The 23077-nt window shown below is 38.0% G+C and overlaps 1 protein-coding gene across 1 annotated transcript; it reads right to left on the minus strand.

The window, feature by feature from the left end:
- Positions 1–3251: 3251 nt before the first annotated feature.
- LOC306664317 (protocadherin beta-5-like) lies at positions 3252–22664 on the minus strand (the record flags this gene model as incomplete). The annotated part of the gene is made up of 2 exons (XM_079145150.1): positions 19922–22664; positions 3252–5641 (listed from the first exon to the last, which is right to left on the minus strand). The coding sequence occupies exons 1-2, from the start codon at positions 22260–22262 to the stop codon at positions 3252–3254; spliced, it is 4731 nt and encodes a 1576-aa protein (XP_079001276.1). The 5' UTR covers positions 22263–22664.
- Positions 22665–23077: the final 413 nt, after the last annotated feature.

A 23077-nucleotide genomic window follows, 5' to 3' on the forward strand; every position in this document is an offset into this window, starting at 1 on the left:
ATAGGAACTGCACTCAATCAAGATTCTTTGAAGTCATGATAAACATCTAGCACAACATAATTTTCAGTTGAGAATTTAGTATATCTTCTATAGTCCCTTCTTATGGAAATCCCAAACTCTCGTCTTTGTATAACAAGAAACAATTTACTCTGCTTTTCAAAAAATTTCCACTTAAGTGTCTAGTGTTTCCTGAGCTGCTCTGAATTTGCCAAGTCCTTTGAGGGGGAAACTGGTCCTGAGCTTGAATCCTCCAGTCTTCCAAAGGTTACTGGTTACTCTGTTCCTAATAAAAGGCTGTTGTTCATTTTCAGATTTATACAATTTCTTTGAGGGAAAATTGTAGGATTTAGCTCTCAACCCCAGGAATATTCCTACTCAAAAATCTGAGTCCATTTAGGTCTTATTATATCATCTGGTTTCTGTTGCTATAAAGAGATGATTTTTGACTTATGGCCAGTTTTAATGTTGTTTGATGCTTCCAGATACTGCATCTACCCTGGAAGCAGAATCCCAGTAAATACATGCATGTTTTAACCTCACACTTTAAGAATATATTTCATAACTTTTTATCATTAAAGAAAAGGGGATCTTAAGGTGGTATTGGTCACACTGACTTCCTTAGAATTTCTGCCCCCCAAACTGTGGAGAGTGGTGACAGGATGGGACAGCAGTAACTGAGACTGGGGGTCTCTTTGGCCTCATGGCTATGGCATGCCTGATGCCTGATGCCTGGGAATGTTCTGTTCAAGGGCACAGAATGCTTAGCTGCTGTGTCAATACCCTGCATGAGGAGGCTGTGTAAGAGTCCTATCAGCTCTGGCCTTGATCTCAGGCACACAGCTCCTGCCAAGGAAGGAATTCTCATGCTAGACAATCATAATGTTTCACTAGCTCTTCTTTTCTAGTTCCTGCCCCCTTTAAAGTAACTTTAAACAATGGACTTTCTTGACAGCTACACAAAACTCCTAACATTGCAACTGTGGAAAAGCTACATAGATGCCCTAGTTTCTGTAACTTTCCTGAATACAAAGAATAATGGTTGCATAGTCTTTAACCTGATAAGGAGACATATATAAAAAAAAAAGATTGCTGGTGTAACTCTTTAGATCTGCATTTGTATCAGAGAGCAGAGCTCCACCTGATCCCAGCTGAATACTCAAGATCTGTGTCTGTAAATCTTTTATTTTACAGTACCCCACTGCCCCTTTCCAGGCCTGAGAGTTTGGTCCTGCTGGTCGTGACACCAAATAGCACATGTTAAAACTCACTAAAGAGAACAACCTAAAGACAACAGAAAAGAAATTATAAAAGATGTATTTGTATTAGAAACATTTGAGAAAAAGCATATTGACAGGGTGTCATTATGAAGATACTAGCCTCCATTCTCTATCTTGGTTCTGTAACAGTTTAATTGGTGTATTTTCATATGGTAGGCATGTTGTGAATATGATTTGGAACATGTTCACTACTAAATCCTAGTGACTGAATCTCAAAATGTTGATCTTTTCTACATTCTGGTTATATCCCCTAGCTGGAAAGGAATGATCCAAACTTTATGAATGCACACAGGAATGAGGCAGGTTCTGGATGATCATTTGTCCAGTCTCCTTTGTGTGATTATACAAATTAGACTTATGAAAAGTGAACTTGAATTTTCGTGATCTTGAAATGTATTGTTGGAAACTTTGACCAGACTTATTATTTGTCATACATCAAATGTATTCATTTAAGTTGCTGATAATAAATAGGAGAGATATTATTAATGTTAGCTACCATGTTTATATCTTATATAATGGCTGTATCTAATTTTGTTCTCATTTTTGTCTCTTCCTCACTTCAACTTTTCAATTGAATGATGTCAAAAAACTTTATTTCAAAACAGACATACATGTCAGTAATTTTTTCTTTTTTCATATCTTCAGAAAAATTAGTAATCAAGGGAAAAGCACAAATACTTAATCTCCAGTAAAATGATATTTGGGATTTAAAACTAAATTTTATCCTATAAAATAAGCTTTTAACTACTCATATTCTACCAGAAGTTCAATAAAATTGACTTATATTCATATAAATTTAACTTATATTCATATAAGTTTAACTCACGAGACTTGTTGAATGCAACATAGATTTATAATTCAGATGAATTACCACTCAATCTACTCAAGGACAAAATAATACATGGTTCATACAATTGTAACTTTGGTCTCATTGAAAAATTAAATTTAAAAAACATTAAAGAATAAAACAAGATAATGAAACATCAAAAAGTCATTATATTGTTGATAAAGACTGTTCACATCTACAAAGAGCAAAATTTTTGATCAGCCAAAAAGAAATAAACAGTATAGCCAAAATACAGATGAAATTTCCTAAACTGAAATTTTTGAAACTGCAGAAAGACCAAAAGAAATATACACAGTAAATTACACTTGGTTACCTATTTATGAAGCAAAAGGACAAGGAAATATATAATGCTCTCAAGAGTCCTGCATTCTTTGAAGGGCATAATTCAGGCTCTGAGATTATTCTTTGAATATGATTTTATGAAAAAGTGATTTAACAGTTGTATTTAGTAAAGAGGAATGGCATATTACAGGTTAAATTCCCTTTAGTTTATCTTGAATGAGATTTATTTAAAAATGTTAAATCTTAGTATTTATGGAGAAATTAAAATGTTTTAGGTAAGTAAAAACCAACAAAATATCATTGTCTTGTATATGTGGTACTTACAACAGGAAAGGGCCACACTTTTGTGTATAAATATTTTAATTAAGTGAAAAGTTGACATGGAATTTGAGAAAAATAAGTACACTAGGTTTTATGCTCATGGCTCCTCAGTGTGATTAACATGGCAGTGCTTATAGCCAACCATAAATTTAGATCAAGGCCAACACTCTACTCTTAAAAGATGTTAAAGATGAGTGACAAAATTATGTGAAAATTCAATATTTCATACAAGCCTTTAAATGATTCATGAAATTCATTAAGTTCATTCAAATAAAAAGTCTTCATCTACTTACTTAATTTACAGATATGAGAAAACTGTTAAGATCACCTATGGACAAAATATATACTATATCTGACTAAAAATGCTAAGAATAATGCCAATGAAAAGAACAAATTTAGACCTATCAGAAATATGCATAGCTCTGGATTACTGGTGAAGAATATTTTAATAGCACTAGAAATATTAAAGAGAAATAAATTGCAATACGAAGTTTGCCAAAATTAGTGAGAACAAAATACAAAAGTTAGCTGAATATAAAGCTATTTCTGCAGTTGGATTTTTCCTTAATTTCTGTCCCAGTGTCCTGAACCAAGAGGTTGGGGAATATCGGTTTCAGAAACTTGAACTCACCAGACCCAGAGTCTCCTGCCAGACACACCTCATACTGGTAACTCTGGGACAGGGTCCCAGTGCCACTGACATCCACCAGGTGGCCAGGAAAGTGGCCCTCAGGCACAGAGCACACACCCAGGGGCGCAGCCCTTCTCCTCCTGCACAGCCTCACCGCCACAAACACCAGCACGGAAAAGAGGAAGAGCGACGACACCGAGGCCAGGGCGATGACCAAGTAGACTGTCAGCGAGTCGGCCTGCGCGCGCTCGGGCGCCACTTCCGGCAGCGGCAGGTAGGGCTGCGAGAAGCCATCCACCAGCAGCACGTGCAGCGTGACGCTGGCAGACAGCGGCGGCTCGCCATTGTCCTTGACCAGCACCACCAGCCTGTGCCTGGCCGCGTCGCGCTCGCTCAGCAGCCTGGCGGTGCGCACCTCGCCATTGTGCGCCCACACGCCAAACAGCCCGGGCTCCGTGGCCTTGAGCAGCTGGAACGACAGCCAGGCGTTCTGGCCCGAGTCTCCGTCCACCGCCACCACCTTGGTGACCAGGTAGCCCGGCTCTGCCGCCCTGGGCACCAGCTCGGTGCAGGGCGCAGAGGCGTTCTGCAGCGGGTAGAGCACGAAGGGCGAGTTGTCGTTGTCGTCCAGCACCACGACGCGCACCAGCGCCTGGCTGCTCAGCGCGGGCGAGCCTCGGTCTGTGGCGCCCACGCGGAACTCGAACGCCTGCAGGGCCTCGAAGTCCAGCGCCCTCAGCGCGAACAGCTGGCCGTTGTCGGCGTTGATGGAGACCAGCGAGGCGAGGGGCAGGTGCGGGTCGTGGGGCGGCAGCAGCGAGTAGGTCAGCTGGGCGTTGCTGCCTGAGTCTCTGTCTGTGGCGCTGACGCCGCCCATGTGCAGGGCGGGGCTGTTGTTCTCGCGCACCCACAGCGTGTAGGACGTCTGCGAGAAGGCAGGGGCGTTGTCGTTGACGTCGGAGACCAGGACGGTTATGCTGTGCTCGGTTTTCAGCCTTGGTGTCCCCAAGTCAGTGACTGTGATGGTGATGTTGTACTGGGCTCTGCTCTCTCTGTCCAGCGAGCCCTCTGTCACCAAGGTGTAAAAGTTCTCAAATGTGGGCTTCAAGAGGAAGGGAAGATCATTTTGTATGGAGGAAACCATCCTACCATTGTCCCCAGAGTCAGGATCAGAAACGCTGAAAATGGCAACTACAGTCTCAGGGGAGTTTTCCGGAATAGAGCTTGTGAGTGTTGACATGGTTAGTTCAGGAGCATTGTCATTCACATCCACCACTTCTATGGCCACAGTGCATTTCCCCACAAGGCCTCCTCCATCAGTGGCTGCAATTTCTATGATATAATGTTGGGTTACCTCAAAATCCAATGCCCTTTGCAGACGAATTTCTCCTGTTTTTTCATCTATTACAAACGGTTGAGAAACTTCATGACCTTCGAGTAAAGAGTAGGCTACACTCCCAGATGTTCCTGCATCTAAATCTCGAGCAGAGACAATGAGAACTAAGGAGTTTATGGGACTGTTCTCAGGAACATCTACTTCATACAGGGACTGTAAAAATTCTGGTGCGTTATCATTCATGTCTACCACTTCAATGCGTACTGTGACTGTACCAGACCTGGGTGGCACCCCACCATCCAGCGCTGTGAGGGTTAAAATGAGCTCAGGCTGTTCCTCCCTGTCCAGAGCTTTGCCTAACACCAGCTCTGGGTATTTTCTGCCATCTCCGCGATTGTGAATAACAACACGAAAATTGGAGTTGGGGCTGATTGTGTAGTTCTGAACACTGTTGCTACCTATGTCCAAGTCCTGAGCTGATTTCAAAGGAAACACTGTCCCCGCTTGGGCACTCTCTGGAATTTTAAGGAACATTTCCCTGTCTAGGAATTCTGGAGAATGGTCATTTACATCTGTCAGTTGCACATCAACTTGAAACAACTGCACGGGGTTTTCTAGTAACAGTTGGAAATGCAATATACAGGGTTCTATCGCCCCACACAGCACCTCCCGGTCTAGTTTTTCCTGTAGAAGCAAATCGCCAGTCTTTACATCGAGCTGCAAGAGCTGTTTGCTTCCTTTGTGATGGATTCGCGCACCCCGAGTAGCCAGTTTCCCCACCCTGAGCCCCAAATCTTTTGCCAGATTGGCCACAGAGTAGCCACTTTCTGTTTCTTCTGGCACGGAATACCTAATTGCCTCAGAGTCAGCCTCCCACAAAAACAATAGCATAGCAAGAAAAATAACTTGCCTTATCTGCGGAGGTTTTGCTTGTGCAATCTCCATTGTTCAGATGGATCCAGAAGGTGCAGTTTCTTCAACTTGGTATTCAATCTACCGAGATGATTTGGTTAAATAATCTTGAGTTAAAAATTTCTGTCTGAAATGCACTTAGAATGATGCCTTCTCTGAAGATCTGTCTCCTGGAGCTCTTCGGAAATGCCTCCTTCTTTTAGAGAGCTTTCAGATTTCTGATGCCCAGCTCAATGGCGTCCTGGGCGTCTAGAGCCCATTATTCACACTCTTAGCCTGCAGCGCCACCAGGCGTCCTTACTTACTATTGCATATAATATTTGCCATTTCATTCCAAATTCTTAACCTGCTGAGTATCAATACCCTTTTTGTTTTTATGATATGATTTTATTTTTATTTGTTTTTTTTCTTATGCGGTGCTAAGGGTCGAACCCAGCGCCTCACACATGGTAGGTAAGACCTCTGCCAGTTAGCTACGTCCCCTGCCCCTATCAACACTGTTTTAATCACTAAAGCGCTCTAAATTGCGTCACCAAGTTATTAGAATTTATAAATAAACATTTTCTGAGTTAATTTTCAGTGAAAGAATAACTGTAAATACAAACTAAATTGATATATTAGCCTTCACTTTCTTTTGAGTACGAAGATACTTTAGTTGTGGGTTTATAATTTATTATATTTGAGAAATTAATGATAATGAATATTTTAAAATTTCAATATTAGAAAAATCAATTTCAAAGTATAACATTCCTCCAGAAGATGTCATAGTCATAATGATCATAAGTGGACAACTCAGGGTACACTCAATGAAATATTTTTTATGAAAGATAGAGCTTTTGGCTAAATGCCATCTTTGTGTGTGTGTGTATGTCCTTCATACTCATTTTTAAAGTTATATATAACATTAGAATGTATTTTGATATAATCACAAAAGCATGGAAAATTCAGTTCAGAGCTGGTTCCAAAAATGTTCAAATTTGTTTTCTCTGATAAGGGGAAGCTAACAAAAAATGACTCGGGTGTTGGGGGCATTGCATTAAAATACAGTAAAGATTAGTAGAGTAGTCTAAGAGGAAAATGGAGGGACAGGATAGGGGAATAACAGTAAGAATTAATCTAACCAATCTTTCATATGTACATACATAGATATATCACAGTGAATCTCAAGTCAGTGAATTTTAACAAAATGTATACACTATTATAAGAAGATCCTAGATTAAAAATTGAAACACTACCAAAACCCAAGAATTCTTCTCATTGTTTTTACCCTCCCTCCCAACAGGCAAGCACTATCCTAATTTCCACTATCATAGATATCTTGGTCTTCTTTGAATGTTTATACAAACAAAGCCATACAGTATTACTATTTTTGTCTACCTCATTTCAGTTAACATTCTAGTAAGTAAAATTGATCTGTGTCATGTTGCTCTAATGTGTTTTGTACTCATTGGTTTATATTTTTCAGATGTATGAATATACCATGATACTTTATACATTCTGCAGTTGTTGAAAATTGGAGTTTTTCCAGCTTTGAGCTTTTTTCGTACTACTGCTATATATGTTGTATATATTTATAGGCTTTGGAATATTGTGCATTAATGCTTGCACATATATTTAGATTTTTCAAATATTGTGAAATATTTTTCAAAAGTAGTTGTAGTAATACCAGCAAAGTTTGGGAGTTCCAGTTTCTTCATATCCTTGTCAACATTTGATGTTTTCTTTTCAGTTTTAACCACTCGTTTCAGTGTATGGTAATATCATATTGTGATTTTTAATTAGCATTTCCCTGATGATTCATGCAGTCATGCACATTTTCACAAATTTATTGGCCATTATTTTACAATTTCATGAAGTGCTTCTCCAAGTCTTTTGTATATTTTTCTATTTGGGACGTTTTCCTGTTTCCTTATAAGTCTGGAGAAGTATCTTTTATATTCTGGAAATATATTTTTCAGATATGTGGATTGCATATACCTTTTCCACTCTATGCTTGTTTTCTTATAATTTTTGAGAGCTCAGTGGTTATACATAGGAGTTGGGTTCTATGCTTGTATTTAAAATTTATTATGATGACATTGATCACGAAGTCTTTAGTATGGTCAGATTTATCAGCATATTTATGTTTAGTTATCAGTTTACTCCAAGGCATAAAGATATTCTTATATATTTTCAAAAATAAATAACTATACATGTTGAATGCTATAATCAATTTTAAATTACTTTGAGCCAATAATGCTAGGGTCATTTTTCATGTAAATATCCAAATGTCTTTGAAGCATTGATTGAGAAGATGATCCCCATTATTTCTGAAGTGACATAATTGTTTTAAATCAGGTGACCATGAGTCAGCTCAATTATTCCATTTTTTCTCCCTTATCCTGCAATACCACATTCTATTGATTACCATAGCCTTATCAAGTTTGTAATATGAGAGATAAGTCCTCCACTTTCAAAACAATAGAATATTAAAGAGCAGTTTTAGACCCACAGAAACAAAATCAGAAGGCAAAGAGATTTCCCATATACCCATCCCCACACATGCACATTTCCCATTATCACAATTTCCTGTTAGAGTTGTACATGTCTTATAATTGCTGTTCCTACATGTTTATCACTAAGTCAATAGTTTAAATTAAGGTTCATTCCTGGTACTGTATATTGTATGAATTTTGACAAATGTAAAATGACATGTATTCACCTTCAGAGTATCATACAGGATAAATTCACTGGCCTAAAAATCTCTTGTGCTCTACCTATGTCTCCCTCACCTGGACCCACTGGAAACCACAGATTTTTTTTTAATGTCTCCACAGTTTTGCCTTTTCCAAAATATCTTGTAGTCAGAGTAGCACATTATAGAGTCATTTGAGATTGACCATTTCATTTAGCAATATGTATTAAGATTTTTCTCCATGCTTTTTAATGGTTTGATGGCTATTTATCTATTTTGATGTTGAATGATAATATCCAATGGTTAGCTGTGTCACATTTCTCTAAGGCATTCATTTATTGATGGACATGTTCATTTTGACAGTTATGAATATAACTCCTATAAACTTCACCTTGCAAGTTTTTGTGTGGATCTAAATTTTCAACTCCTTTGAATATATACTGAGTACCATGATATCTGCACCAAATAATAAGAGTATATTTAGCTTTGTAAGAAGATGCCAAGCCATCTTCCAAAGCAGCTGTACCATTTTTCATTCCCATCAGCAGTGAATGAGAATTTCTTTTGTTCCACATCTTCCTCAGCATGTGGTTTTGTCAGTGATCTAGAGTTAGGACATTCTATGGTTTTGCAGTGGTATCCTAATGTTATTTTAATTTGCATTTCCCTGATGACATATGATATAGAGCATGTTTTCACATGCTTCTTTGCCATCTAGCTGTTTTCTTCTGTAAATTGTTTGTTATTTTGGCCAGTTTTACATAAGAATGATGATTTTCTTATTGTTCAGTGTTTATAATATTTGTATATTTTGGATAATAGTCCTTTATAATATACCTTTTGTCAATATTTTCCTAGTCTGTGGCCTGTCTTTTCATTCCATTGGTAGACTCTTTGGCAGAGCAGAAAATTTTAATTTTAATGATGTCCATCATATCAATTATTTCTTCCGTGGATCATGCCTTTGGTGTGATATCTCTAGTTTTATTCTTTTTCTCCATGATTACTTTGATTCTTATTGTCCTGTTGTATTTTCGTACAACTTTATAGTCTGTGCATCTCTTTTCAAAAAGAAATTGGCTAAAATTTTGTTTAGGATTTTGTCTTCGCTAGTGATTGACTGGAGAAGAACTAACATTCCCATCATTCCCATTATCGAGTCTTTCAACTAGTGAACATTGTATACTCCTCTATTTAGTTAGCTATTCTATATTTTCTCAAAAATATCTTGTGATTTTTCAGTGTAAAAGTATTATGAATATTCTATTAGGTTTCTTTCCAAGTACTTGATATTTTGGAAATTATTATAAATTATATCTAAAATTTTCATTTTTTTGTTATCGTTGGTATATAGAAAGACAACTCATATTTGTATATTGACCTTGTATCCCATGACATTGCTAACTTTATTTAATAACTGCTAATAAATTGGAGATTCTTCATGCTTTTTATGTGATAATTATACCTTTTTAAAAAAGAGGATTTCTTCTCTCCCAATCATTGTGCCTTTTGTTCCTTCTTTGTCTTATTCCACTGATTGGGGCCAATAGCAAACTACTGGATTGAAGTAGTAAGGGTGGGAATCCTATTCTCATTCTTGACCTCCAGCAGAAAGTTTTCAATAATTTATCACTAATGATGTATGTTATAGGCTTTAAAAGACACTTTGAAAATTTCCTTCCATTTTCATTTGCTAACAATTTTACCATTAATGTGTTCCAAATTTTACCAAATGATATCTTGCTGTATCCACTGAGATGATCATCTTATTTATTCCTATATCTGTTAATGTGGCAAATTACATAGATCAAATTTCAAATATTAGCCTGAATTGCATTCCTGAAATAATCACCATTTTCTCTTAATCTATTGTTTTCCTTGTATAAATTTGTGAAGTTTATTTTGTTAATATTTAAAAGAAAGTTTCTATATATGTTTAAGAGAAATTGGTTTGTTATTTTTCTTTCTTACATTGTCAAATTCACGTTTGGATGTCATAACTACTCAAATTTCACTGGTGCCCAAATGATTTCAGAAATGTCTTTAATTTCTTAATTCTTAGTTTGTATAAATTGGCATTAATTTTTACATAATTATTTAAAAGAGTTCCTCATTCTGATGTGAAACTATATTAATACAATCTTTATTTAATAGATCTGAATAATCCAATTTTCTATTTTTTCTCATTTCATTTCTGGAAAACCTGGTTTTTAAAGGCTATTTCATACAAATTGTCAAATTTATTGGTATGAAGTTGTTCACAATATTCCCTTTTAATTTTTAAAAAAAATCTGTAGATTTGGTAATGATGTTTCTTTTTCATTTATAATATTGACAGTTGGTGTTTTCTCTTTTTCTTGCTTCTAAAAAGTTTTAAATTTTTTAAAAAATTACAAAGAAACTGATTTTCAGGTGTGCAGATTTTCACTGTATATTTGTCATTTCTTTTATATATTTTGTCTTGTGTGTGTTCTGTGTGTACCTTCATTCTTTATTCACATTTGATTTGCTGTTAATTTATAGTTTCTTAAGATGAAAGCTTGTATTATTGCTGTTTTTAGTCTTGCTTCTTCTCTATTGTGTGCATTTCAGGTTTTAAAAACCCAAGTTCCGTTGTGATATGTCAGTTCATTTGTTAAAATTTTGTACACCACTTTTCCATTGTGAAATTATTCTTTATTGGTTCCTTTTAGCTATACATAACAGTACAATTCATTTAGACATTATTATAGAAGCATGGAATATATCTTGTTCTAATTCAGACCCTAGTACCTCTCCTTCCCCTTCCCTCTCCCCACTACTGTTCCCTTCCCTCCATTGATCTTTCTGCCATTTACTCATATTTTTTAAAAAAATAATTTCTTGCAAATGTACCCAAGGGTGAGATTCAATGTGGTATATTCATACATGTACATAGGGATGTTTCACCAGTTTCAAAATCAGCTTACTCCAGTGATGTAGCCACATCAATGTTTATAGCAGACACAATTCATAGCTAAGCCATGGAGCCCACCTAGGTGCACTTCAACATTTGAATGGATAAAGAAAATGTGGCAATGGAGTATTTCTCAGACATAAAGATGAATGACTTTATGGCATTGGCAGGTAAATTAATGGATCTGGAGACTATCATGCTAAATGAAATAAACCAGTGCCCCCAAAACCAAAGGTCAGATTTTCTGACCTTTTTCTCTGGTATGTGGAAGCTAACACACAATAAGATAGTTGGGAAGAATAGAAGTTTAGTGGAAGAGATATGTCAGTTCTTAAATTTTACATAGTTGAAACTATTTAGAAATTTCTGATGGGATTTCTTTTTGACTTATGGGTTTTATTATTTGATTTTCTTTTTGTGGTGCTGGGGATTAAACCTAGGGCTTTGTGCATGTGAGCCAAGCACTCCACCAACTCAGCTATACTCTCAGCCTTTATTACTTAGTTTTGAATCATTTGGGGATTTCTTGTCATATTCTTTTGCAGTCAAAAAGCATGCTGAGTCATTTCAATGTCTTTTATTAAAAAATGAGACTTATTTTTATAACCCAGAATATAGGCAATTTTCATATTTCATATGTGTAATAAGAATGTATATGTATTAGTGTGCTATGGATGTCAATGTATTTGAATATGATGTTTGTGTTGTTTATATCTTCAGTATTCTTATATGTGTATGTGTATTGTGTGACCACATATGTGCATATGTGCTTTGTCTTCTTATATTATCAGAAATTGAGAGGGTTGTGAATTGTCTACTTTTCATTTGTACATCATTAATTGACTTTTTCATTTACTCCCTATTCATCTTACAGGGAAATATTCAGTCTTAAAGCTTACATGTTTCTGGTACATTTCCATATTATTATGAAACATCTCTCTTTATTGCTAGCAATGTATCTTTCCTTAAAGTCTCCTTTGTCTTTTGTGAATATAGTTATACTAAAAGGCTAGTATTAGGCTGGGTGTGGTGGTGCAGGCCTGTAATACCAGCGGTTCGGGAGACGGAGGCAGGAGGATAGTGAGTTCAAAGCCAGCCTCAGCAAAATCGAGGCACTAAGCAACTGAGTGAGACCCTGTCTCTAAATAAAATACAAAAAAGGTCTGGGGATGTGGCTCAGTGGCTGAGTGCTCCTGAGTTCAATTCCTAGTGCCCCCTCCAAAAGGCTAGTATTTGTATTATACACCTTATTCCATTTTTAAACTTTCAATCTGTGTTCTCTCTCTCACATGCACATACATTTGATAGCAATAGTTGAATTTTTCTTAAATCTAGTGTACAATCTTGGTTGTTTAATTGCATTATTAATGTAATATCTGATATCTTCCCATCTATAATTAACATCTAATTATTTTTTTTTACTTATCCCTGAACTTTTGTTCTTCTTTTGATATTCAATATTTGTTATATAAATTTTCCCTTAAAATAGTTTTTCTGGTTAATCTTTAAGTGGTTATTCAAGAAATCACAGCATGCTTCTTTGATCAATAAGAATCTAATACAAATTATTGACCTTAATACCTGCATTATTTTCATAAAAAACATTAGAGCTCTGTAAATCTGGGCCTCTTCCTCTCACAATGTTGAAGTTGTTATGAACTTAAATTTAGTACATATTTTAAATCCTTTAAAAAACTACTAATACTACCCAATATAATAAACATTAGATCAATACTCATTCATATTTACCCTTCCTGTCTGTTTCTTCCTACAATTCTGTGATCCCTTTAGGACTGTTTTCCTTCTGCCTAATGAATTCCACTGGAAATATTTCCTTTAGTGCAGATGTGACTGTGATAATTCAGTTTTTGTTTGTATGACAACTTCATTGTTGAAGGAAATATTTGCTGGTGATAGAATTCTAGCCTGCTAATAATTTTCTTGACTTTTTCAGGTTTCAGGATTTATGTTAAAAGTCAGCTTTACTGATGCTCCTTTAAAATTAATATGTGATATTTTATGTGATTGCCTTTGAGTTTTTTTTTCTCCTTGACTTGGATCTTTAGCAACCATAAAAATTGGCTAAATATCAGAAATTACCTCTCTATAGCAACAGAGTGAAGATGATATGTTAAGAAATGCATGGCTAATGAATTCCACTGGAAGTATTTCCTTCAGTGCAGGAGTGACTGTGATTAATCTTGAGTTTTGGACTTTTTAAAATTTTCATCCTGATTAAGTTTCTCTGAGTATGTTGAAGGGTTAGACACAATTTTGGAAAATTCTTGGTTGTTAACTGTGTGAATATTGCTTATTGCCACTCTACTCACTCTTATCCTTCCAGGATTATAATCATATGTATGTTAGAGTTTTTCATTACATCTCACGTGCCACTAATGTTGTTTCTCATTATTTTTGTGTTCCTTTTGGATATTATATTGACCTGTCTTGTGTCCACTAATCCTGCAGTCTTTAGTTTTTTTGCCCCCGAAAAAGAATGCAATAAACTCACTACATGCTGTGCCTAAAAAACAACAGCAAAGGAATTATAAAAGTTGTGTGTATTTGGGAGAAAGCATTTGAGAGAAAAAATGTTTAAATGGGTGTTATTTAAAGGTATTTTTCCTCTATTCCCTATATTTTTCCTCTGATAACCAAACTGGCATATTTTTATATGGTGTGCATGTTGTGAAATTTTACAATGTTTATTACTAAATTTCAATAATCAAATTTCAAAAGTTGACCTGTTCTACAGTCTTGTGGTGGACCCTTGCTGGTTTGGAATAATCCATGCTTTTTCCAGGGATGAAGTGGGTTCTGGGTGTTTATTTGTTTGGTCTCATTTAGGTGATTCTACAAATTATACCAGCCTAGCATTAAAAAAAAAGTGAACTTGGAATTTTGTGTGTTGAAATACATTGGTAAAGGCTTCAATCAGATTTCTTATTATCATACATAAAAACTATTTAATCTAAATAGCTAATAAATATAGAAGTCATTTGGGTTGACTTCTACATTTGCGTCTTACATGTTCGTGTTTTTTTTTTTTTTCTCATTGTTTTAGTCAGCTATTTTGCTGCTGTGACTATAAGATCCACCAGAACAATTTTAAAGGAGGAAAAGTTTATTTGGAGGTTCACAGTTTCAGAGGTCTTAGTCCATAAGAAGGCTCTGGACTCAAGATGAGCCTGAACATCATGGAGGGAGAGTGTGACAGAGGGAAGCAACTTACATCATGGTGATTAGGAAGTAGAGAGCCTCCGCTTGCCAGATATAGATATATACCCCAAAGTCAAGCCCCAATCCTACCTCCTCCAGCCATACCCTACCACTTCAGTTACCACTCAGTTAATCCCTATCACTGATTGGGTTAAGGTTCTCACAACTCAATCATTTCTCCTCTGAGCCTTTTTGCATTGTTTCACACATGAGCTTTTGGGGGACACCTCACATCCAAATCATAACATTCACTTTGTCTCTTCCTCACTTAAATTTTTAAATGGATGGAAGCAGAAATTATATTTGAAGAATAACAAATGGTTAGTAATTTACCTTAGTAATTTACCTTTGTTTATTTCATTGTATCATTAAGAAAAAAGTAACTCAGTAAAAAATGTATGTACTTTCAACCACAGTAGGATGATACTTGAGATTTAAAAATAATAAATGTGTTAGATTATAAAGCAATCTTTTCAATTGTTCATATTCTGTGAAAAGTTCAACAATGTCTTCCTATAGTTTTATTCATGTGAATTTACTAGTTAGAAATCACATTATCCACCTACTTGGCTTATGGAACACAACATAAAACAATTAAAATTCAGGTAAATTAATTACTGTTCCAATGTATTCACAGACAAAATATTACTTATTTTGATATATGATGTTAGAGATTACATTAATTATTTGGTAACTGCATACCTAGTGCATGACAAGTGTTCCATAAATATTAATTTTAAATTGGAAATAACTTAATGTTAATATTTAAACATATTGAATGTATAAATTAAAATTATATTATATGCATATTATAATGCAACTTCTATAGGATTAAAAATTAAACTAAGTCAAAATAACTAAAGGTTACATTAAGGAACAAAACAATAAAATCAAACATTGAAAAGAATGCATTATTTGGTGATCTTCCATATCCACAAAGTAATGTAAAGTGAAAAATCTGAGATCAACTCATAATCAGAATCAAGTAAAATTCCTAAAATTCACAAGAAATTTCCTAATACTTTTGAAAGAGGGGGGAGAAGTTGCAGAAAAGTACATTAAACTACATTTGGGGGGAGATCCAAGTTGGTGCACTAGAGGGAGGCTGTGTTCCTTGTCGCTCCGTAATGCCGGATTCAAGCAGAGGATATCTGTTTCTCGGTGAGGCAGTTTTTGCTGCTTATTGATCCCCTGGTGTTTACCCATTTGTCTGCTGTGATGACCTGCAGTCTGCCAGCATATGGACACCTTTTTTGAGAGCAGATTGCTCACTGTCAGGCATCTATCATCCGCCATTTGCCTGCCTCTCAACTGTCCATCGACTGCCTTACTCCTATCCATCACCCAACGCTTGAGGTTCACCTACCGATCGACCGACATCAGTCAGCAAACTGATCACCAACTGCCAGTGGAGCACCAGCTGCCTGCTGCTGCCTGGAAGTTCACTGTCACAGTACCTGCAGGTTTGATTACACGTGGATGCCGCCATTTTGAGACAACAGCCAGGCCCCATAAGACCCTTGGCGGGACTGACTGAGCCCCATCTCCAGGATCCCTCAGCCCGACTGATCACTCCCTGCCTCTGGGGCCCTCACAACAACTGGCTGCTCCCTGCTGCCAGGACCCCCAGACCAACCAACTGCGCCCTATCACCGGGACCCCAGACGGACTGATTGTACCCGGCCTCCAGGATCCCACAACCACACCAAACACACGGGACCTCCAGGACCCCTGCCGGACCAACTGCATCCCGTCTCCAGGACCTCCAGCTGACCATGTCCACCCCTGAGCTGCAGCTTCCCATTTGCCAACACATTTCAAAGCCAGAGGAGCCATCTTGGATAATCCTGGAAGCCATAGCTCTGATCTTTGGGTGGGGCAAATCCCATCCTGAGATGCCTGCTGGAGGCTTGAAGCTCATTGTCAGGGTCTATTTGGTCTAGGATTGCATAGTGTCTGATTTGGGCACTGCTAATATTGATCTCCCCTTAAAGAAAGGGTTTGGAAACCTATAGGGCCACTATAAGCCTATAGGGGGAAATCTGCAATACCCCTGATCTGCACTGCTAGAGGGGAAGATACATGAACAACATGAAAAAACAAGGGAAGAAAACGATCCAAACAAATCTAGATTCTATAGTAATAGAATCCAATGACAGTATGTTAGAAGAAATGTCAGAAAAGGACTTCAGATTATACATGATTAAGATGATTCGCAAAGCAAAGGATGAGATAAGAAAGCAAATGCAGGCAATGAATGATAATACCAATAATCTGAAAGAGCACCTGCAGGAAGCAAAAGATCATTTCAACAAAGACATAGAGATTCTCAAAAAACCCAAATGGAAATCCTTGAAATGAAGGAGACAATAAACCAAATAAAAAACGCAATCAAGAGACTAGACCACTTGGAAGACAGAGCCTCAGACAATGAAGACAAAATATTTAATCTTGAAAATAAAGTTTCCCAAACAGAGAAAATGGTAAGAAATCATGAACAGAATCTCCAAGAACTATGGGACATCATGAAAAGACCAAATTTAAGAATTATTGGGATTGAGGAAGGCACAGAGATACAAACCAAAGGAATGAAGAACCTATTCAATGAAATAATATCAGAAAATTTCCCAAACCTGAAGAATGAAATGGAAAATCAAATACAAGAGGCTTACAGAACACCAAATGCAGAGAATCACAACAGATCCACACCAAGGCACATTATAATGAAAATGCCTAACATTCAAAATAAAGATAGGATTTTGAAGGCCATGAGAGAAAAACATGAGATTACATATAGGGGGAGACCAATACGGATAGCAGCCGACTTCTCAACCCAGACTCTAAAAGCTAGAAGGGCCTGGAACAACATATTTCAAGCTCTGAAAGAACATGGTTGCCAACCAAGAATCCTATACCCAGCAAAACTAACCTTCAGATTTGAAGATGAAAGAAAATCCTTCCATGGTAAACAAAAGTTAAAAGAATTTACAAATAGAAAGCCTGCACTACAGAAGGTTCTCAACAAAGTATTCCATGAGGAGGAAATGAAAAACAACAACAGAGGTCAGCAAAGGGAGGAACTACCTTAGAGGAAAAAGCACTCAAAGGAGAAACCAAGCCAACTTAAAAACCAAAAATAAGCCACATGACTGGGAATACAAATTATTTCTCAATAATAACCCTGAACGTTAATGGCCTAAACTCATCAATCAAAAGACATATGGCAGAATGGATTAAAAAGAAAGACCCAACAATATGCTGCCTGCAAGAGACTCATCTCATAGAAAAAGACATCCACAGACTAAAGGTGAAAGGATGGGAAAAAACCTACCACGCACATGGACTCAGTAAAAAAGCAGGGGTTTCCATCCTTATATCAGATAAAGTGGACTTCAAGCCAAAGTTAGTCAGAAGGGATAAAGAAGGACATTTCATACTGCTTAAGGGAACCATAAACCAGGAAGACATAACGATAGTAAATATTTATGCCCCAAACAATGGTGCATCCCTGTACATCAAACAAATCCTTCTCAATTTCAAGAATCACATAGACCACAACACAATAATTCTGGGTGAATTTAACGCACCGCTGTCACCACTAGATAGATCTTCCAAACAAAATCCAACCAAAGAAACCATAGAACTCAATAACACAATCAATAACCTAGACTTAATAGACACATATAGAATATTCCATCCATCAATGAGTGGATACACTTTCTTCTCAGCAGCACATGGAACCTTCTTGAAATTAGACCATATTTTATGCTACAAAGCAGCCCTTAGGAAATGCAAAAAAATAGAGATACTGCCTTGTGTTCTATCAGAGCATAATGGACTGAGAGTAGAAATCAATGACAAAATAAAAAAGGGAAATTAACACTTGGAGACTAAATAATATGCTATTGAATGAAACATGGATAACAAAAAACATCAGGGAGGAGATAAAAAAATTCTTAGAGGTCAATGAGAATGATGATACAACATATCAAAATCTCTGGGACCCTATGAAAGTGGTACTAAGAGGAAAATTCATTGCATGGAGCGCATTCCAGAAAAGAATGAAAAGTCAACAACTAAATGACCTAACATTAAGCTCAAAGCAATAGAAAAAGAAGAACAGAATAACAGCAAAAGTAGTAGAAGACAGAAAATAATTAAAATCAGAGCTGAAATCAATGAAATTGAAACAAAAGAAACCATTCAAAAAATTGACAAAACAAAAAGTTGGTTCTTTGAAAAAGTAAACAAAATAGACAAACCCTTAGCCACACTAACAAAGAGAAGGAGAGAGAAGACTCAAATTACTAAAATACACAATGCGAAAGGAAATATCACAACGGACACCACTGAGATAAACTACAATTAGGGTTGGGGATGTAGCTCTTTTGACAGACAAAAGAATCCTACGCTTAGACTTGTATTCATAGGCCAAAAGAAAGGGCAAGAACATATTTGATGCCCTCAGGAGTTCAAAATTCTTTGAATAATTTTCAAATTTATTTCAAATTCTAAGATTATTTTTTACAAGATTATAGCAAGAAGCCATTTAATGGTATTTCCTTAAAATTTTTATTTTTTGCTTTAGGGCTAGGAATTGAAACCAGGTCTTGCATGTATGCATGCATGCTCTACCATTGAGTCACACACTCAGCCCCTGAAGAGTTTCATTTAGTGAAATGATTAAGACATTGTATTAGATTTTCTTTTTGCTATTTGTAGATGAGAAATATTTTTAGTTTAATACTAATATTTACAAAACACATATAATGCACTAGATATGCAGTAACCAAATACTGAAGATAATCTCTAACAGGTGGTGCTCATAACAGGAAATGGGTCACAGTTTTAGTATATTAACATCTTAACAAACTAAATGTTTACATACAATTTGGCAGAAACAAGTATGCTAAGTTTTATGCTTACATTTCTTCAGACAGCTTAAGAGGGTAGTATACTCAACCCGAAAGGCCAAGGTAAATATAAAGAATCTCAGTGGGAGTGAAGCTCAGTGGAATGCATATTTGATTTAGCATGCAACAAATTCAAGGGTCCACCCCCGGTACCAATGAAATAAAATAGAATTTCAAACACTCTGGAGTTGAAAGTTGAAGTTAAAAGGTGAAGACAGGCACCACCAGTAATAGCAATTCAAGCTTTCCCTTAAAGCTTTAACATTAATTTAATAAGTTGTTAAACATAAAATTTGGTTAAGTCCTACTTGAGTAATTTCTACTTAGGAAAATATTATTCCACCAAGGAATAGTCAATAATAGTGTAATTTAAATGCTAATTACATTAAATACCAAACACAAATGAAGCACTACCAGGGACATGAATATGTTTGCTAAAGTGCTATAAATATTTGAATAACGCTAAAAAGAAAGGCATTGCAATGGGTAGTTGCCCAGGTTAATGGGAATTTAACAGAATTGAATACAATTAATTGAATACAAAGCTATAAGAGCATTTGGGGTTTTCCTTAGTTCCCAGTATCCTCAAGCAAGAGATTGGGGAATATCGGTTTCAGGAACTTGAACTCACCAGACCCAGAGTTTCCAGCCAAACACACCTCATACTGGTAGCTCTGGGACAGGGTCCCAGTGCCACTGACATCCACCAAGTGGCTAGGAAAGTGACCCTCAGGCACAGAGCACACACCCAGCGGCGCCGCTGCCCTGCTCCTCCTGCACAGCCTCACCGCCAGGAACACCAGCACGGAAAAGAGGAAGAGCGACGACACCGAGGCCAGGGCGATGACCAAGTAGACTGTCAGCGAGTCGGCCTGCGCGCGCTCGGGCACCAATTCCGGCAGCGGCAGGTAGGGCTGCGAGAAGCCATCCACCAGCAGCACGTGCAGCGTGACGCTGGCAGACAGCGGCGGCTCGCCATTGTCCTTGACCTGCACCACCAGCCTGTGCCTGGCCGCGTCGCGCTCGCTCAGCAGCCTGGCGGTGCGCACCTCGCCATTGTGCGCCCACACGCCAAACAGCCCGGGCTCCGTGGCCTTGAGCAGCTGGAACGACAGCCAGGCGTTCTGGCCCGAGTCTCCGTCCACCGCCACCACCTTGGTGACCAGGTAGCCCGGCTCTGCCGCCCTGGGCACCAGCTCAGTGCAGGGCGCAGAGGCGTTCTGCAGCGGGTAGAGCACGAAGGGCGAGTTGTCGTTGTCGTCCAGCACCACGACGCGCACCAGCACCTGGCTGCTCAGCGCGGGCGAGCCTCGGTCTGTGGCGCCCACGCGGAACTCGAACGCCTGCAGGGCCTCGAAGTCCAGCGCCCTCAGCGCGAACAGCTGGCCGTTGTCGGCGTTGATGGAGACCAGCGAGGCGAGGGGCAGGTGCGGGTCGTGGGGCGGCAGCAGCGAGTAGGTCAGCTGGGCGTTGCTGCCTGAGTCTCTGTCTGTGGCGCTGACGCCGCCTATGTGCAGGGCGGGGCTGTTGTTCTCGCGCACCGACAGCGTGTAGGACGTCTGCGAGAAGGCAGGGGCGTTGTCGTTGACGTCGGAGACCAGGACGGTTATGCTGTGCTCGGTTTTCAGCCTTGGTGTCCCCAAGTCGGTGACTGTGATGGTGATGTTGTACTGGGCTCTGCTCTCTCTGTCTAGCGGGCCCTCTGTTACCAGGGTGTAAAAGTTCTTGAATGTCGGTTTCAGAATGAAAGGCATATTATCTGGAATAGAGCAAATCATCTTTCCATTGTCTCCGGAATCTCTATCTCCAACACGGAATATAGAGACTATGGTCTCAGGAGCATTTTCTGGGATGGAGCTGGTGAGTGATGATATGCTAAGTTCAGGAGCATTGTCATTCACATCCACCACCTCTATGAACACAGTGCCTTTCCCAGAAAGGCCTCCTCCATCTACAGCCTCAATTTCCACATGATAAGATTTAATTTTTTCAAAATCCAATTTCTTCCTCAGTCGGATTTCTCCTGTGACTTCATTTATTGAGAAAGTTTGTTTAATGTCATCAGATGGTTGAAACAAACCATAGGAAACATTCCCGAAGTTTCCAGCATCTGCATCCCTAGCTAAGACACTGAGGATTGGGGAATCTAAGGGGCTGTTCTCCAGGACCTGCACCTCATATGGAGTATGCACAAACTCAGGAGCATTGTCATTGACGTCCATTATCAGGATTCGAACTGTAACTGTGCCAGACCTAGGTGGAGACCCACCATCCAGAGCCGCGAGGGTTAAGCTGAACTCAGGCTGCTCCTCTCTATCCAGCGCTTTGTCTTGTACCAGATCTGGGTATTTCTTGCCCTCACTCTGATTTCGTGTGAGGACGTGAAAATGAGAATTGGGACTGATGGTGTATTTTTGAAGCCCATTGCTACCCACATCCAAATCCTGGGCTACTTTCAATGGAAATATAGTCCCTGCCTGGCTGTTTTCCGGTATTTTCAAGAGCACTTCCCTATCGGTGAATACTGGAGAGTGATCATTTATGTCCTGGATCCATAATTCTCCCTGAAAAAACTGCACTGGCATTTCGAGAAACACCTGGAAGTGAAGTACACACTGTTCAATAGGGCCACACAGCTCTTCCCGGTCTATTTTCTCCCTCAGAAGCAAATCGCCAGTCTGAGGATCCACCAGCAAACGTTGCTTATAATCATCAGACACAACCCGAGCAGACCTGGCTGCCAGTTCCCCAGTTCCCAGGCCCAAATCCTTAATCAGATGGGCTACAAAGGAGCCATTCTCTATTTCTTCCTTTATAGAATAACGAAGAGACTCTGGGCGAATCTGAGACAAAAACATCATAAAAATAAAGGCTATCACTTGCCTGCTGGATGGAATTCGCTGTAGCTTCTCCATGTTGGAGTCCGGTTGCTTACATCCAAGACCTTCAGGAACCCCCAAAAAGACTAGAGATATTTAACACTTGATTTCCTATTTGAAGGAACCCTCATAAAGTTGATTGTGAGCTTAAATTGTATATTGCTGCCCAATTTCGTTCGCAACTCAGTATTATTGCAAAGCTTCTCGCTTATCTTTTACAGCATTTTGAACACAAAAGGGTATGGGAGGTTTGAAGTTATCTGTATTCGCAATCTTAGTCTGCAGCGCCACCCTGCGTCTTATATGATGAATTGGCACAATATTTTCAAATCAAAGCTCTTTTTGGATATTTCCAAAAGAAAATCATTTTAAAAAGTGTACACTTTTTAAAAAAATAAACGTTGTTTTTGATTAAATTTTTTAGTTGGCCAGGTTATTCCAGTGCATGAACTAGAATTATGGTGAACACAAAGCAAGAATATATCTCAGTCTCTTCTCACACTCTTATCTGTGGAAGTTAACAACTTCATTTCTCTTTTGCATAATTTAACCAAGGAGATAAAGTTTCATAATACTTACCTGAAATTAAACTGAAAAGTTATTTCAGTTTAACTCATTGTAATTATGTGTGTTTATTTCCGAATTGAAGATTTTATGATAATGCAAATTTTAGGATCTTCTATATCACATGATCCAAAAAGAACTATTTTACAAAGTATAGGTTTTATTTTTCCACACTGATGTGCAAATTATACCAATACAGTTAAATAACGAGTTATCTTGTTTAGTTTTATTAATTTACAGTATGCAACCACAATCAATCTACAAGTAAGGCAATGAGTATCAGAGCC

The sequence above is a fragment of the Sciurus vulgaris genome, assembly GCF_902686455.1.
Source record: "Sciurus vulgaris genome assembly, chromosome: 6".
NCBI classification, from domain to species: domain Eukaryota; kingdom Metazoa; phylum Chordata; class Mammalia; order Rodentia; family Sciuridae; genus Sciurus; species Sciurus vulgaris.